At 31.9% G+C, this 19,908-nt stretch overlaps 1 protein-coding gene across 1 annotated transcript; it reads left to right on the top strand.

Moving 5' to 3' along the window:
* The first annotated feature begins 13,764 nt into the window (after positions 1-13,764).
* Positions 13,765-14,697, top strand: LOC8277520 (pathogenesis-related protein PR-1). The gene has a single exon (XM_002532366.4). The coding sequence runs from the start codon at positions 13,877-13,879 to the stop codon at positions 14,471-14,473; it is 597 nt and encodes a 198-aa protein (XP_002532412.1). The 5' UTR covers positions 13,765-13,876; the 3' UTR covers positions 14,474-14,697.
* The last annotated feature ends 5,211 nt before the right edge of the window (positions 14,698-19,908 follow it).

Raw genomic sequence — 19,908 nt, 5'->3', positions numbered from 1 at the left:
ATGTTGTTACGGATGCTCTTTTAAGGAGTCGTTACCTACTTGCTACTGTTTATACTCAAGTTCTAGGCTTTGAACATTTAAAAGGTTTTATATGAGAATGATGAACACTTTGCTACTGTATTTCAAAAGCCTACTCAGGAGTTCATAGTTCAAGATGGTTTCTTATTTAAAGGGAACAAACTTTGTGTCCCTAAGTGTGGTGTTTGTGAGCTTTTGATTAGGGAAGTCCGGAATTGTTGGTCACTTTGGTGTTCACAAGACCATGGACATACTCAATGAACACTTTTATTGGCCACACATGACAAGAGATGTGACTCATATGGTGGAGAGATGTTCTACTTATCAAAAGTCCAAGAGTACCTTCCATAAAGGTCTCTACCATCCTCTACCCGTCCTTGATGCCCCTTGGGAAAGTGTAAGTATGGACTTTATTGTGGGGCTTCCAAAGACTCAAAGAGGAAAGGATAGCATCATGGTGGTGGTTGATCGATTTTCAAAGATGGCTCACTTTGTTGCGTGCCATAAAACGGATGATGCATCCAAAGTTGCTGACTTGTATTTTCGTGAGATCATTCGTTTGCATGGTGTTCCAAGATCAATTATTTCATATAGGGACTCTAAATTCCTAAATCACTTTTGGAGAATTTTATGGAAGTTGGTAAGTACTAAGCTTCTTTTTAGTACTTCTCATCATCCTCAAACTGATGGCCAAACGGAAGTGATTAATAGAACACTTGGATCTTTGTCGCATGGACTTGTGAGTAAAACATAAAAAGATTAGGATATCAAGTTGGCACATGCTGAATTTGCCTACAATAGATCACTTTCTTCAACTACAAGTCATGCTCCTTTTGAGGTGGTCTATGGGGTTAATCATCTTTTTCCTGTTGAACTTGTTCCATTGCCAAGAAAGAACTTAGTCCATGTTGATTCAAAGAAAAGATGGGAAGCATTTCGGAAAATATGTACTCAAGTTAAGAAGAAAATTGAAGCAATGAATGCAGTTTACAAGGCAAGAGCTAACAAGAGAAGAAAACAGCCTACCTTTGCTAAGGGTGATCTAATGTGGTTAAATTTGAGGAAGGAACATTTTCCTAATCTTAGGAAAAATAAACTCATGCCTAAGTCAGATAGTCCATTTCTTATGTTAGAAAAGATTGGAGAAAGTGCTTACAAACTTGAACTTCCAAGTGAGTATGGTAGTGTAAGTGCAACTTTCAATGTGGGAGATTTAACTCCATACCTTGATAATGAAAGTTTGAGTTCAAAATTTTTTGAAGAGAGGGAGAATGATTTGGAATCAGTCCAACAAGAAGTCCATCACACGGCCCAAGTGCAAGATAATGATGTTGCGGTCCATCCCTTGCTAGTGCACAAAAATACTAAGCAAAGATCATAATATTTCATGGGATTCTCATCAAAACAAACCTTTATCACTTGCCTTAATTGGACGGTCGAATAAAGGCTTGAAAAGGGGAATATTTACTACTCATTATGTTCAGTTTTTGTTGTTCATAAAGGTGGAAATTTTTGGAGTTATTCCTTGTTTAATTTGCTATTTGAATTTCAGTTTTAAGTGTGTAATAGACCTTTGTAATCAGCCTTTAATAGCTGTTACAAAGATTGCTTAAGTTAGCTTGTTTTATGCCTTTATTTAGCACTTTTATATGTTGTTTAATTAGGGATGTTACAAGGGAATGTTAATCCTTGTGGCTGGTCAATTTTTAGGAGGAAGTTGAAGAGTTTATTTATGTCATGTAACTTTTCTAATGGTTGATTTTAAATAGAATTCATGGCCAAGTATTATAGGCATTGAGAGTTGAAAACAAATATAATTCCTTTGTGAAATTATTCTAAGTGTTTTACTTTGTATTTACATGCCCTTTTGCTTTTACTACTTAGTGTTTGAGAATAGAAGTTTGAGAGTGCTTTACTTAGTGTCTTGTGCTGCTCAAGAAAAACCCTTCACATCCTTGAATCAATTTCAAACTTGTACGTTCTATCCTTGTTCTTTTATTTGTTCCCTACAATTCAAAGTACTCAAACTCATTCCAAAACGATCCTATTCCTTTTCCACATCAGTTTGTAAAAATACGATCATCAGATCCTTTACAGTTCTCATACAACCAACTAACTTTACTAATATTTGAAACATCGTCACTTGAATTAACATCTTTTTCTAAATCAACAACACAGTTACTTACTATCAAATGCGTCACTTGTAAATTTTACAGCATTTTGAACAACTATATCACTATATAGTTTATTTGCAAGAGATTCAATATCCTCAACTTCACATAGTTATTGGCTTGTGGGGGCACTAGAAATCTCTAGCACACTTGCACTTGCAGAAAGCAATTAATACTTTCATATGTGCTGAGTCATAATATGTTTCTTGAGCTGCAATTGAGTTGATCCTTAAGTTAGAGGAGAGGTCTCAAGTAGGCTTTAGTCTTCATCCTTAGATTGAAAAAAGGATAGGCTAGTTGTTAATGGAAATAGGGCAACAAGCCTTGCCTCATCCCATGCATAATAATTTTTTAGTGTTATTTATAGGAAAAGGAGATATTCAAAGTGATAATGCAATCATTGTTGTATACATTTAAAGTATTCAAAAAAATATTTATTCCACATTCCTAAAGTAAAAGACTTTGCTTTGAATTATAAATAAACCTCATTTATTAGACTTAAAAAGGGATTAGAGAAAAATTAGGTTCGCGTGCACAAAAATTGACTAAAAATCCAGTTTTAGTATAAATTTGTGGATCCTTCCTCCCTCCCCCACCGCACAAAGTGGGTTTGGGTCCAATCCAAAATCATTTTTAATATTTATTTATTTTTATCTTAAAATGTTCATTTTTTACTTAGTTTTTTTACTATAACTAAAATTACTTATTCTTTCTCTAACATTCGATTATTGGAGATAATATATCTTATTATATTTGTTGAACATTGTATATTATAACGTTATAATTTTAGCGCTATAAATACACACTTTAAGTAAGTTTGAGATACATATTTTTCTTCTCCTTCGTCCTTGTTGGGTTAATAAAAATTCTTTTGTACTACTGCTTATTAAGTTCTAGAGGGTTATTGAAGTTAATCCTTAAGGATAGAGCCATTTTTTAGCAAGCCTCAAGGTTTATTAGAAATCCTTTTTACCTAACAATTAGATTAATTGTTTAACATGAGTTCTGATAGGGATACTAGTTTTACAAATGTTGTTGTCTCCAATGCTAATGCTACCAACAACAATATTGTCTTTGTTGCCCCTTTTTTTTTTCTAACTTGTTTCGTCCATGTCATATGCTAAGGCTTTCCCAAAAATCTCCAAAATTGAAGTCTTTAGTGGCTAGAACTACAAAACAAGGCGAGAATATGTTTTTCCTATTCTGGATATGCATGGAGTTGCCTCTACTATAACAAATTCTAAACCTGAGGCGAATATTAATCCAAAATATATAGAATTATGGACTCATACTAACAAGTTATATAAGCATACAATTGTTAGTACTCTTTCTAATGAACTCATTAATATCTTTTATTCCTATAAGAAGCAAAATAAAATTTGGGACTCAATGAACCTTAAGTACATTACTGAAGGTAAATAAAAATTTATGATTGGAAACTATTATAAATTAGGGATGACAAATGATAAAGACATTAAAATGAAAATTAATGAATGTCACAAGCTTTTGGAGGATTTAGGACCTGAAAACATTACACTTAAATAGGAGTTTGTTACTGGCCTTTTAATTGAGATACTGTCTGATTCATCGAAGGACTATAAAAAAAACAATTGAAACAAAAGCATAAGCAAATCATTTTTAGATTTGATCACTCATATCATAATTGAAGATACTAATCGGAGAGAGCTCAAAGCTGCTAAAGTAAAGAAAAGGCTCCGAAAGCAAATTTAGGTGCAAGGAAAGGTTCACATTAAAAGGTACAAAAATAAACGTCCTTAATTTGATTACAAACTCAAAATTGCTAACTCCACTACCTTCAAGAAGAAAGAAAATTGCTTTGTTTTTAGAAAGCCAAGTCATTATGTACCTCAATGTAGGAGAAGAGTGAGAAATGACAATCCTTCTAAGCCAAAAGCAAATTTGGTCGAAGAAGATGATATTATTGATGCGATCATTTCTCAATTATGTTCAATATGAAAGAATAGGTAGGAGACTCTAGCGCTACCAGACATATTTATGCTAAACAAAGATTCTTTTACCTCTTACACTCAAGTGGGGGATTGAGAAGAATATATGTATCTTAGTGATTCTCAAATTGCAAATGTTCTTGATAAAGAAAAAATTCTTTTCAAGCTCACATGTGGCAAGACTTTGGCTCTCAATGAAGTACTACATGTACCTAACATTAAAGCAAATTTAATATTTGTGGCTCTATTAGAAAAGGTCGGAGTTAAAGTTACAAGATTGTAATGATAAAGAATAATGTGTTTGTGGGTAATGGTTACTGTAATCAAGGACTTTTTGAACTTAACATTTCTAATGCTATTAATAAAAATGTATCTTCTTCTACTTACTTGGTTGATTCAATTGATTTATAGCATGCTATATTAGGACATGTTAGTGCTAGTTATATTCATAAAATGCAATATATGAATTTTATTTCTGGTATTAATAATACATGCTTGAATAAATTTAACATATGATATGAGGCTAAGATAACTAAGAAAACATATTTTTTTGTCCATAAAGAATCTGAATTGCTTAGTTTAATTCATGCTGATTTAAGAGATCTAAGCAAACTATGACTAAAGATTGTAAGAAATATTATGTGACTTTAATTTTTCTAGATATACTAAAGTATACTTGCTTAAAAATAAAGGTGAAGCTTTTAAAATTTTTTTATATAAAGCTGAAGTTAAAAATCAATTATATAAAAAGATTAAAATAGTTATATCAGATAAAGGTAGTGAATATATTTTATTGAATGAATTTTGTGAAAAAGAAGGAATAATTTATGAAATTACTCCTCCTTATTCACCTGAATCAAATGGAATAGCTGAAAGGAAAATAGAACGTTAAAAGAAATGACGAATGTTATGTCTTTTAGTTCTTTTGCACCTAATATTCTATAGGGTGAAGGAAGTGTTATTTTGGATGTTAAAATCATAAGGAATGAATATAGCATACTACTATCTCAAGGACATTATATTGAGAAACTTTTTAAGAAGTTTGAACATTTTAATGTTGCACCAATGAATACCCCTTACAATGCCAATACACAATTAAAGAAAAATAAAGGTGACCCTATTGCTCAATTTGAGTATGCACGGATTATTAGGAGTTTGTTGCATGTATAAATTTTTCTCGACTTGACAATAGCTTATGATGTGTGTAGATTGAGCAAATATATACAAAATCCTAATCATGATCATTGGACTGTATTAGTCAAACTAATGAAGTATTTGAGAGATACTATAAACTATAGCATTCTTTATAGTACTTTCTCACTTTATTAAAAGGGTATAATGATGCTAACTGAATCTTAGATTCATATGAGATAAAATCCAATAGTGGTTATGTATTTACTCTTTGTAGGGGTGCAGTTACCTAAAAGTCAGTTAAACAAAATATTATTATTAAATCTACTATGGAGTCAGAGTTTGTTGCTTTAGAATTAGCTAGCAATTAGGCAAAGTGGTTGAGAAACCTCTTAGCAAGTACTCCATTGGGTTTAAAACCATATTCTTTGTCTATGTATTGTGATTGTTAAGTGATAATTACTGATACAAAGAATAAACCTTTGATGGTAAGAACAGACACATTCATCTAAGACATGATGTTGAAAAATAGAACTATATCCATTGATTACCTAAAGTAAGAAGGAAATTTGGAAAAACCTCTAACTGAGCATTTGGGAAGAAAGTTAATTAATGAAATATTAAGGGGAATTGGACTTGAACCAATATGAGATATTAACAGTGACATTAATCCAACTTTTATGATTAGAGATTCTATAAATAAGGTTCATATGAGTAAGAAAAGTCACTTGTTTAATCCTGCTAGTATAATAATTTTCTTTTCTATGGTATGAGTAGTACTAGACTAAAATATATGAGAGAATGGACTAAAAGTTCTTAATGAATTTTATATCCCTTAAGAGTGGCATATTTAATTGTAGAATATACTTGATGAAATCACCTATATAATGTGGAGTCACACTGCTCCTATAAGATTATAGCAAAATTTCTAAAGTACTCATGAATTACCAGATGCACATTTGGCCTATTCAACACAAAACCGTGTAAAACAACATAAATTATAGGGGTGTAATATGAATGATAAGGTATTAACCTACAACAAAAAGTCTTTGGTTCATAGGTTAACCATTTCACCAATAACTATGCATGTTATGTCTTATCTTTCAAGATTTGGTTCATAGTCCAAAAGGCTTTATATTCGAAATATTCTACATTCATGTTTAGTCCAAAAAAAATATTTATTTTCATAAAATCTTTTTGAAATATGTGGAAGATTGTTGTATATATAAAGTATTTCAAAAAATTCTTTATCCCATATAATTAAGTGAAAGACTTTGCTTTGTTTTATAAATAAACATTCTTTATTGGACTTATAAAAATCCTAGAGAGGTATTAGGCTTGCGTGCACAAAAATTGAGCAAAAGGTCCAACTCAAATATAAATTTATAGATTTCTTCCCTCCTATTGTGCGAAGTGGGCTTGGAGTCAATTCAAGTTCATTTTTATTTACTTATTTATTTATTAATTATTTTCTTACCTTAAAACGTTCATTTTTTACTTAGTTTTTACTACAACTTAAAATTACATTTTTTTTTCTAATGTTCGATTGATAAAGATAATATCTCCTATCATATTTGTTAACATTGTATATCATAACATTAAAATTTTGGCTCTATAAATATACATTTTTAATAAATTTGAGATAAAGTTTTTTTTTCTACTTCTATTTTGGTGAGTCAACAAAAATTCATTTCTGCTGTTGCTAGTTGAATTCTAGAAATTACTGAGATTAATTCTTAATAACAGTACCATTCTCTTAGCGCACTTCAAGCTTTAGAACTCCTTTTTACCAAACAATCATTGTGTAGAATTTTATAGGACTGTGATAAATTGTCATGTTACAAGAATTCTGAGTTCTTTACAACTTGGGATGGAATTATATACATGCTGAGATCCTGAGTTTCTTTCTAACGGACACTTCTGAATTTTGGGGAAAAGGTGGAAGTGACCTTTCCTGCTTTACAGGAAAGGATGCTCCCTTTTTCCTTGGTTAGTGATGAAACGTCTGCACAAGCAACCTAGCTTGTGCAGCCTCTGAGACCAGAAAGGTTGCAGCTACTTTCTGTTTTCTTCAATACTCCCCTTCAAGGTGGGTTCGAATAAGTTTATCGAGCCCATCTTGCTAAGAATCGAGTGATGATTCTGATTGTCAAGAGATTTTATAAATATGTCTACCAACTGTTCTTGACTCTTAATATAAGGTGTTTCAATTTCTCCTTTCTGGACTTTTTCTCTGATAAAGTGGCAGTCCACTTCGACGTGCTTCATTTGCTCATGAAATACTGGGTTAGACGCTATGTGACGGGCAGCTTGGTTATCGCAATGCATTTTTATAGGTTCTTTGCTTTCAATCTTTATATCCTTGAGGACTTGTTTGATCCAAATGAGTTCACTAGTTGTGGATGTCATTGCACGATATTCGGCTTCAACACTTGATCTAGCAACCACTCTTTGTTTTTTGCTTTTCCATCTCACCAAGTTTCCTCCGACAAAGACACAGAAACTAGTGGTTGACTTCCTGTCACAGCTTCCAGCCCAATCTGCATCAGAGAAACCAACTATGTTAGTGGAATTGTTTTTTTTCATCCAGATTCCTTGTCCGGGTGTTCCTTTGAGGTATCTAAGGATCTAGTCTATGGCTTCGAGGTGGCTGGAGCGAGGAGCATGCATGAACTGACTTACCATACTAACTGCAAATGAAATGTCAGGTCTAGTGACAGTCAAATAAATCAGTTTTTCTACCAGGCGCTGATAATGCCCTACGTTGGTTAAGGGTTCTCCATCTTCAAGATTGAGTTTGACTTTGGTTTCTATTGGAGTGATGGCCGGTTTAGCTCCTATTTTTCCTGTTTTCTTTAACAGGTCAAGGGTATATTTCCTTTGAGATAGGAATAATCCCTTGTCAGATTTCGCCATTTCTATACCAAGGAAATAAGAAAGTTGGCCTAGATCTTTGATATCAAATTCCTTTTTTAGGCTCTGTTTGACCTATTCTATCCCCTGATCATCGTTCCCTGTTATTATGATATCATCAACATATACTAAAATAACAATAGTGTGTTTGTTAGTGTGTTTAACGAACATAGATGAATCAGATTCACATTTATTAAAATGAATGCTTAATAAAAAACGGTTGAGTTTGGCGTACCATGCTCTTGGGGATTGTTTCAGGCCATAAATTGCCTTCTTTAGTTTACATACCAGGGAAGTATCAGAGGTTGACTTATGTCCAAGAGGTAGCTTCATGTAAACTTCCTCTTCTAAATTTCCTTATAAGAAGGCATTCTTGACATCCATTTGGAATAGATTCCAGCCTTGATTGATTGCTATTGAGAGAAGCATTCTGACAGTATTCATTTTGGCTACAGGAGCAAACGTCTCTTGATAGTCAACTCTATAGGTTTGTGTAAAACCTCAGGCTACAAGTCTCGCCTTGTATCTTTCAATGGTTCCATCACTGTTGAACTTGATTTTGTATATCCACTTGCATCCCACGGGTTTTTTATTTGGTGGTAGAGCAACAATACTCTATGTCTCATTCCTTTCTAGAGTAAGAAGTTCTTCTTCTATAGCTTTACACCAAGTGGGGTCAGTGTTGGCTTCATAAAAGTTTGTGGGTTCAACGTGGTTGAAAATCTGACATACATAGTTGCAGTATTGATTAGATAAGACGTTATAGGAAATAAAATTCTTAATTGGGTATGTTACCGTATGAGATACATAGTCTCTAAATTTCACAGGAGGTCTAGTTTGTCGAGTAGATCTTCTCAAGGCAATTGTTTCTTCTGTTACTTCTTGAGATTGAGCTTCTGGAGTAGGATTGTCTCCCCCTGAAGAAATTGGCCAGGAGACGGGAGAGGACTCCCCCTAAAGTTGACAATCCCGTTCCGAGCTGCTAAGAGGGAAACCAGAGTTAAGCAAAAATACAGAGAGAGGAGGACCATTGGTAAAGTCAGCCCTGGTGGGAGTGGTGTAATAGGGATCATTCTCGACAAAACTGACATCGCGAGAGACATAGGTTTTATGGGTCACGGGATCATAACATTTGTACCCTTTTTGGGTGGAGGAATATCCTAGAAATAGGGTTTTGATAGAGCTTCTGTCTAGTTTATGCTGGCGCTTTATATGGACATAGCAGATACAGCCAAAGACCCGAAGATATCCTAATTCTATTTTACGGCCTTTGAGAACTCTCATGTGCCTTAAGGTGACAGTAGGTAACCGATTGATAATATAGGTGGCAGTTAAGAGAGCATCTGACCAAAATATGGAAGGGACATTATTTTGAAAAAGAAGGGTGCGAGTGACATTGAGAAGATATCGATTTTTGTATTCAGAAACACCATTTTGCTCTGGGATGTTAACACATGTGGTTTGATGCAAAATCCCATGTTATTTAAAGAAAATATAAAAATTTTGGTTTACGTACTCCGTACCATTATCGAAGCGAAATTTTTTTAAATTTGCATTATACTGATTTTTGATAAAAATAAAAAACTCTTGGAATCGTGAAAAAACTTTATTTTTTTCTTTTAATAAAATAGATCCAGGTAGTGCGAGAGTAATCATCAATGAAAGTGCCAAAATATCTAAAGTGATTATAGGTAGTAATGGGGGCAGGTCCCCAAACATCAGAATGAATTAAATCAAAAGATTTTTTTGACATGCTTGAAGACAAGGAATAAGGCAATTGTGTGTGTTTGGAAAATTTACACACATCACAATTACTAGAGTTTAAATTGTAACAAAATAATTTATTTAGGACGGAGTCGGAGGGATACCCAAATCTCCGATGCATGAGCATGCCAGGGGTGGGAGTGGTTGACACAAGACATTTCTTGGGAGGACTGTGAAGATAGTAGAGGCCATTTTCTAGGTATCCCTTACCAATCGTCTTCCCGAAATTTCGATCATAAAAGGAGACTGAAGATGGTGAGAAAATGACATTGCAATTTAAATTTCGAGTAATCTTACTAACAGATAAAATGTTAGAATTAAATTCTGGCAGAAATAAAATATCATTAATGTTGCAATTACATAAATTTGTGGTGCCATGGCCATGAATTTTGACCTTGTTCCCATTTGCAACGGTCACATGATGGGAATTCTTGGTGGAATGAATTTTTTTCAATTGTGCAGGATCCCAAGTCATATGATCAGTGGCACCGGAGTCAATAATCCATGCATTTTGATAAGATTTAGCATTATTAAAGAAATTATTTTGAATCGAACCTGACCCGTCGAGTTGAACAGACCGAATCCATGGGGTTGCCGAATCAAAACTTGGAGTTGAGCCAAAAATTCGGTCATTTGGGCCTGACTGGAGGACTGGGCCTAGGAGGCCTGCTGGGCTTGATGGGCCTACTGGGCTGCCAAAGTCCACTGGGTTGGATGGGCCTGAGTTGAGACTGGGCCTGACCCAGTGGAGAGGTCCAGCCCATGTAAACTGTGGGTCAAGAGGTCGGGCCGGGTTGCCATATTGGGTCGGGTCGCTAGGTTGCAGTCGAATTCAGTCCGGGTCGAGTCGAAATGGGTCGGGTCGGGTTGGGAAAACCCTAGAAACTCGGGTTGCATTTCGAGTCAGGGCGTCATATATTTTTCGGCATATGACGCCCCCATTCCCAAATGCACACCCTGCACACCCTTTCTAGGGCTTTCCTCTCTTCTCATCCTGCTCACCCCGCTTCTCCTCTCGCTTCCCTTCGAGCTTTTACCCCCCTCCTACCCTCTCGATGGCCTAAGTTGCGAATGAAGGTGCCAGCAGCCATCGCGGTGATGGCCCTGCTTTTTGCAATGGTCACATTGTATGATGGCGTTCGGCCCTCCTCTCTGTCGGGCTTGGTCTCGACGGGTGAGGTAGGAATGGTTGTCCGTGCTTTTTGATGACCTATTCATGGTGTTCCTTCTGGTTTCTTCGTGTTGAATAGTCGCTATCACAGCGTCTATGGAAGGCAGACGAGAGGCAAGGAGGATCTGAGAATGCAAGCCTTCGTAGCTTGAATCTAGGCCTCCGAGGTAGATATAAATCAAGTCTTGTTCTGCTCTTCTTTGGAGTTCTTCTGGATCATTAGACGGAGGAAGGTACTTTTGTAACTCTTCCCATCTAGTTAATATCTCTGTTGCATATTCTGAGGGATTCTTGGTTCCCTGAGTGATTTGAGAAAGTTCCTGCTCCAATATGAAAATGTGTGCAAAATTATTTTGATGCCCGTAGAGGCCCTTTAGTTTTTCCCAGATTGCCTTTGATGACTCCATTAGAATACAGAGTCGAGAAATCTGGCTTTCCATGGTATTAGTGATCATAGACATGACCAAATGGTCAGTTGTCTGCCACTCTTCCATTCTGTCCAGTTCTTCTTCTGTTGGAGCCTCTGGATTTACAGGTTTGGGTTTTTGTTTACTTCGAGTAATGAAGCCTAATTTTTTTCTGCTGTTAAGGATAATGGAAACAGATTTTGACCACTCAAAATAGTTTTGACTGCCTCGCAGAACAATGGTTGTGATTTTTGTGGTTTCTGTGTGAGCCATTTTTTAGGCTTGATTTTGAGTTGATGGGGTAGATGATGACTGGTTTTAAACCAGCTCTGATACCATCTAGAATTTTATAGAACTGTGATGAATTGTAATGTTACAAGAATTCTGAGTTCTTTACAACTTGGGATGGGATTATATACATGCTGAGATCGTGAGTTTCTTTCTAACGGACACTTCTGAATTTTGGGGAAAAGGTGGAAGTGACCTTTCTTGCTTTGCAGGAAAGGATGCTCCCTTTTTTCTTGGTTAGTGATGAAAGCAGGAAAGGATGCTCCCTTTTTTCTTGGTTAGTGATGAAAGCAGGAAAGGATGCTCCCTTTTTTCTTGGTTAGTGATGAAAGGTCTGCACAAGCAACCTAGCTTATGCAGCCTCTGAGACTAGAAAGGTTGCAGCTACTTTCTGTTTTCTTCAACACATTGCATCCAAATCCAACCGTTGAAGTGTACCTCCTAAGCCACCAATTGCTTTGTTAAAAGAAAAAAAGCCAATTTGGTATTTGACCCATTTAGTGTGGATGACATTATGACATCAGTTCATTGTCGGGAAGGCTATCTAGGAAGTGCGTGGGAAGGAGGGAAGGTTGAACCAAGGAATTGGCAGAGCTTAGCAAGAGTATATATGTGGGAAGACCTGAGACCTCTTTGAGGTCGACTTTACGTTATGTCATCCAAGTTAGACCTAAGTCTCCTCGGCTTGCTAATCTTACCAAGTGTAATCTTTTCTTTTTTCACCAATAGAAATGATAATTCATTTCAAATCAAGCTCATTGGTGTTAAAAAGACACATATTTATATCTCCAACACTCATTCTCACACACTTGCTCCAAAATAAGCCAAGACGTAGAATTACTTACCAATAGGTATACAAATATAAATTTATATACACCTGACATCTTAAATGACTGCTTTTTATTAACTCAAGCTGATTTATTAATAAAAAAATTATATAAACTTTAATAAATTATATAATTCTTTTAAATATGAAAATTGAATAAACAAACCCAGATTGCAACAAAAAGATGAAAACAACACATGAGTTTCCTAATTCCTTATATAAAGTTGCGGTGCCACGTTTGTGTTCTAGATTCCTCTTTGGGTCGCAATGTCATATAATACCAACAATAATAGTTCACGGGTGTAACATAAACCCAGCTCACGAGACCCATTTAATCAATGCACTCTATTATGTACCCTTTAAACAAAAGGGACAGAAAACTTGCAATACCCACTACCAATCACCTTTCTTTTTTGTACAACAACACCTTCTAATTCTTTCTCTGCGAAATTTTATTCCCATTTTAAACAATGATTGGAACTTTTCATCCACACACACTATCACTGCGTTTGCTTTCCTTGACATTTAAACTTTTTTCTTTATATAAATTTTATTGGCCATATGCCACCACAAATCATATCTAAATTTGTTACATGATAAATATGGACCAGTAGATGACTTAGTATATTTTCAAATACAAATTCGGGTATAAGTTCATATGATCTTGAGTTAATTCATAATTAAATGTTTTGGATATTAAGAATTTGAATTATAGATTTTAAGTTATGACAAAGAAATTTTGTTTGAAAACCATGTATATTTATTTGTAGAAACAAGAATCTGGAACAAGGTTTAATTCAAGTGGTAAGAATATTGATTTTCAGAAGTGTGTTTTTATTTTTATATTAATTAATAAAAATTTATACTAGTACTCAACAATATATTTAAAAAAAATTAATATCTCAAATATACATATTACTAAGAAAGTAACAGCAACAACCTGATAAAACTGCCATGACAGAGTGCGCGGGTAAACGAGAAATAATATTATTGAAGACCAACAAATTGAAAAATAATGTACAATCATGACCTTAGATACCGATAAAATAAACCCATACCACAAACCGGCCAGATTAAAAAAACCAATTTAAAATGTCATGGCACGATCTTTTAAGCATGAACACACATTGTGCTCTTCGTATATAAAGGCACAGCCCCTCTAAAATTAGCGCCACAAACTAATACGCTTCCCTAAAAGAAGAAGAAAAGAAAAAAGAAAGATGAAGCCTCATTCCTTCCTCTTGCTCTTCATCTTCCTCATCACCATATTCATAACCAACAATCTTCTGGTGACATCTCAATCACCTTCTCCGCCAGCCGAAACACCGCTAAACAAGCGGAACAATGACACCATTTACAAGGTCTCCAAGCAGCTATGCTGGGGTTGCATTGGGGAGGCACTCCAGTTCCTGTACGCGCACAACCTAGTGAGGGCATCTAAGTGGGAGCTGCCACTGACATGGGACTCCCAGCTAGAGAGGTACGCCAGGTGGTGGGCTGGAACAAGAAAACAGGACTGCCAGTTGGAACACTCGTTTCCAGAAGGTGATTTCAAGCTGGGGGAGAACATATACTGGGGAAGTGGCACAGCCTGGACGCCAAGGGATGCTGTCAGTGCATGGGCGAGTGAGGAGAAGTACTATACCTACGCAACAAACTCATGTGAAGAGGGACAAATGTGTGGCCACTATACACAGATTGTGTGGAAGACGACAAGGAGAATTGGGTGTGCTCGTGTTGTTTGTGATGATGGAGATGTGTTTATGACATGTAATTATGATCCTCCTGGTAATTATATTGGGGAAAAGCCTTACTAACACTATAATTAAGCATGGTTTTTGATCAGATGACATGGGTGTCACTTAAGTTACTTGTGTAGGATGGTATAATTTTTAAAAGATAGCTAGACATAATTATATGTTGGGAATGGATTGTCACAAATGTTTGGTGTGAATTACTTGAATAAAGTCAGATAATGTCATATATGATGGGTAGCCAAAAAGACAAGAATTTATAGCATATGTTGTGTTTGTTTATGGTATTTGGTGTAGCATGAAGCCTTTTAAATTCTTCTTTCGACATTAGCTTTTCCGGATTAAACAAGCTACCTATTATCTTTTTGTGGGAATGAGGAGCAAAGTCCCAAAGACCTTGCTATCAAATATGTTCCCTTTAAGCAATAATAGGCTAATCCTTATCTAGATTTAGTGTATATCCCTACTTATACACCAAATAAATAAATAATTAAAATATATTTATTAGTTTTAAGTGATAAAGTATGTGTTAATCATCTAATATCAAGTGTAAAGTACTAATACATACGTGCCACTCTCCTATTAGTTATGGTGTATACACCAAACCTAGATAAAAATCTCTTTGTAAATTAAAAATTAATAATTATGCTTGATGGTAAAAAAAAGTCAAATATATGCAATTTTTAATAACTTTGACTAATTTTTTTAATGTTAATAAAAAGAGTGTAAATTACGAAATCATTTGAAATTTTAGCAAACTAGTACTCTAGTTTTGCGCAAAACTTAATAAAAATTATATATATTTTATTTATAAGTTAGTATTATATTCATATCTTATGACTAAATTTATTATATCTTATATAATAATTATATTATTTAATTTCATCCAAATTATTATAATTTCTAACATATACTATATAATTAATTTAAGCATATATGTTACATATTCCCTATTGATATTAATTTGTATGTTAAATATAAATACACTAACTACTATAGCATATATAAAAAGTAGATATTATGACAATAGACCGATTGATTCCGGTTCCAGCTTGATCCAATCAATATTTAGAAAATAAAAATTAATTGAATAAATTTTTGTTACGAGTAAGAATTAGAACTAATAGTTCTGAATCTAGTTGAGGGAAAATCGATCTTAACCGAATTCTAATTTTGAGCCAGTTCTAATATGTTTTGACCATTTTGATTCCATTTACCCGACTTATAAATTCTTGATTTGAATATTGAAAACTAATATAGATAATGTGAGAATCTATAAAATATGAAAAAAAATAAAATATTCATACTTAAACTCTGATTTTATAACAATATAAAAATGCATGAACAAATACAATTGATTATTTATTATAAATGAAATTTTAGAATATTAAAAATAAAAATAAAATAACTAAAATTGAAATATTGAAGCATAAAGAAAAAAGAAAAAAGTTAATGTGATTTAATAAAAACTTAAATAGCTTCAATATCTTTTTATTAAAATAAAATTTCTCATTTTTCTCTTTAAAGTTGTTTCTAGGTAGAATTCATGAAATATTATAGAATTATAATATTTAGACTTTTTTCTATAATTAATAAAAAAAGGATAAATCACTGAAAAAGAAGTATAAATAAATGTAAATTTTAAATTCAAATGAGTAAACGTAAAAAAAGTAATTGAACTATAGAAGAAAAAAGAAAACAAAAAATTCATTAATATATTTAAATAAAGAAAGAAAAAAATACATCAAATAAATAACCTAAATTTAAATCAAGATTTTGTAATACAGTAAGAAATATCATATGAAAATAAAATAATAAATTAAATGGGTGATTACAAATACCCTGAGGTTCAACATGATCTACACTTACATTTTCTAGTTTTTAAAAATATACATATTTATCATTTCTTTTTATATGTCGTTCATCGTAATAGTCCTTTTATTAGTAATATGTTAGTTTAATGAATTTTGAATCGGTCAAAGTAATGAGGTATTATATTTTACTAACTTAGAAGATATTCTTACCCTTTTGTGAGTATATATTAAATTGAAATTTATTTTAGAATGAAATAAATATATTTTTAACTTAAATTAGAGAAAAGTGTGCACTTTTTTTTCTTTCATCTAAAAAAAATAAAATTCATATTTAAAAAAATAATAAAAATGCAGCATTGAGCAAACTTTATATCCATTTTCAATAACTTCGTTGAATACTAACACCTAAATAGACGACAGTTAACATGTGGAATAAAAGTGCATATTATTAAAAATAAGAGATATAAGTGCAGGTTATGTCAAACCTCACGGGCGCGTTTATAAATTCCCCAAAATTAAAATAATAACAAAAAATACATACAAAAATTATAGTTTATAAAGTTGTTATTATTACAATTATAGATTAAAAAAGAAAAGAGTTACTTGTTATTAATTATTATTTATAATCATTTTCTTAGTAGTTCTATGTGGTAAGCTGTGATTAAACCATTCTTTTTATTTCACCTTTAATATAAGGTAAAGTTCAAAAAATTACTATGTAATTTTGCATGTTAATTTGTCAATTTTTATCAATAATTTCTCAAAATTACCAGATGTCATAAAAAACTGAATTTCTTTTACTATTAGACCTAATATTTATAAGTAGCAAAGAAAAAAGAAACCGTTCAAACAAGAATCAAGGCTGCTTTAGGGCATTATATAAGTTGTAACATGATGGTCCTCAAATCAAATTAGTAGAATCCAATACACATTAGAATACATATGGAAACTATAATTTTAACTTTTGAAGGGTTAAGTCACTGTTCTGCGTATTTATCAAATTACAACTATAGAGCCGGGACATAATCTCTATATATATATATATATTAATTTCTGAGATTTAAAATATTTTTGACATTTGTATTTAATTTTTATCACATATGATTATTGTTTTAACATGTACTTTTGATATATAAAATTTAAGTTTATGCGTAATCTTATAGGTTTTTCCTAAGAAATATCATATTAATAATAAATTGGTTTCTAATTAGATAATTATTAGTTTTCTAATTAGATAATAATTATTCTAAGAAATAAAATATTAATCATATTTTAATATTATATTAATTAATAAATTAGTTTCTAATTGGATAATAATTTTAATTATAAAAATAATATTTTAAATATTATATTCACTAATAAATTAATTTTTTATTATATAATAATTTCTAATTCTAGAAAATGATAATATCAATTATATTAATAGTATTAGTTTATATCAATATTAGAATTAATAAATAAATATTTAAAATTATTTTTATATTATTACTCTAAAAAGATTTAGAAAAGGATAAGGACATTTAAAAATAGTTAGTTTGTTGTTATTTTTAAAAATATTATAAATCAATATTAAAAATAAAAAATTTATTAAATTGTATTTATAAATTTAATTTTATAATCAAAATAATGATAATGACCATGCAATACACAGATAAACAACTAATAATAATAATATTTAATTTCTTACAATGGGGCTCTAGCATGGATATATACATTTAACTGGATTATGATAATGAAGTTATAAAAAATTAGCTTCTAAGAGCATCAGAACTAGCTCTTTATTTCCTGTTCCTTTTTAAAATACGGAATGAAACCTCTGCAAGACTTATTGACTTACTATTCTTTTCTAACATGTTTAACAATTTGGTTTATGGAATTGTTTAATTAAGTCATAATATTAATAAATAAAATTATAATTAGTAGCTATGATAAAAATTGGTTTAATAATTTCAAGAGCTTAGCTAACCTACGAGATCTGTTTTATTTAATACCAAGTTTTCCATATTCTTTTTGTTTATCTTTTTTCTTTTCCTTCTAGATGAATCTTAAATGAATTATAGTTTTATTGGTAAGAAATTAAATTGCAATAGAGAGTTTTGTTGAAATATATAATATTCTTTAGATAAGTTAAAAATAAGTAATTAAATATTTTATAATATAATATTCAGTAAGATAAAGAATATTATTTGAGATGTTCTAAAATGAGTAACTATGAGTATAATTGAGGAGTTGAAACACTATCAAACTCGATGTTTGGCTCAAATTTAATTGAGTTTCATTCTTTAAATTCGAGTTTGAGTTAGTGGTATACCTAATATATTTGAGCTCGACTCATCTCAGATTGAAAGCTCTATAAAAAAAGTTAGAATTAGAAAATAATAAAAGCTCAAATTCAATTGAAGCTTATTTTTGAGCTAGCTTTACCCGATTTGACTTGACTCAATTAGAATATAAAAGGTAAAATAGTAAAATGATAAAAGCTCGATTAGGCTCGCCAGCCTGTCGAGTCATACTTTATGGAGCTCGAGCCAGACTTGTTAAGCTACTCACACTATAAAAGAATCAATTTATAATTAGAAGAATTCTTGTCATTAAATGACTAAAAAGCATCATTAAAACCTTTTAATGATAGTAAAATGCCCGTTATGGCCCCTTGTAAATGCCTTTTAGATTAAAAATAACTAGTGATGGAATTGCTTCACGTCATTAAACAAAATAGTGGCAATATGTTTATCATCAATAAATATCCTTTTTAACTATGTCATAGTCGGTCATTATAGAATGATAGGTCTGTCATTATATATTATCATTAACTATTTAGAAGCCAGTCACTGTAATATCAGGGCTCCATCATAAATAATACTTTTAATTATGAAATGATCATTACTATAATATCATAGTTCTGTCATTAAATCTTCGTCATTGATAGAACCTCTCCTCATTATTTAAAATTTTCTCTCTCGATAAAAATTATTTGCTTATGAAATTTGCCCCTCACTAAAAATTAGTTTCTCATCATTATAAACTAAAGGAAGTATTTAATAAATATAACGTAAATGTACAACACCTCAAACTAGATAATTGCAATATATTTCATTAATCAAAAGAGGTAAAGGAGTTATCTTTACATGGATAATTAAAATAAGAGATTGTAAGAGTTTCATCTCTTTAGTATCTGAAAAATTCGACAAGAGTGTAATTTCCTACTCTTTAGTATCCAAAAAAATTCCATAAGAGTTCCACATACATTAATGATTTGATATTTAACAAAAAATTGTTAATTGTGTCAATATTCTTATTGTCATATGCAACTTATAAAACATAAAATAAAATTTATGTTAACTCTATGCTCAAAATTTAAGAAACAATGAACACAAGAGCTTGAAAATCATGATATATGGCAAGTAATTTGAATTTATTTTTAAATGGCAAACTATTAATAAGAGTATACCTATTTTAGAAGTAAAAACATAATAAACAAAAATCTGTAAACTCGCTTTAAGCATCATCCCGAAACAAGACAAGCATAAGAAATTAGAAAAAGTAATCAAATTTCAATAATGGGACATTTTTAGCATATCAAGACATTAGTTTAGGCTTCATAATATATTAATAATAATACTCAATAAGAAACTGCTAATGCTTGGAGTGACCTCATAATAAAAGCCATTTTCTATATAGTTT

The sequence above is a fragment of the Ricinus communis genome, chromosome 3, assembly GCF_019578655.1.
Source record: "Ricinus communis isolate WT05 ecotype wild-type chromosome 3, ASM1957865v1, whole genome shotgun sequence".
Taxonomy (NCBI): Eukaryota; Viridiplantae; Streptophyta; class Magnoliopsida; order Malpighiales; family Euphorbiaceae; genus Ricinus; species Ricinus communis.
This window is presented reverse-complemented; position numbering and strand designations above follow the sequence as displayed.

Excerpts from the sequence above, each read along its gene's own strand:
- LOC8277520 (XM_002532366.4), top strand. The coding sequence starts at position 13,877 with ATGAAGCCTCATTCCTTCCTCTTGCTCTTCATCTTCCTCATCACCATA.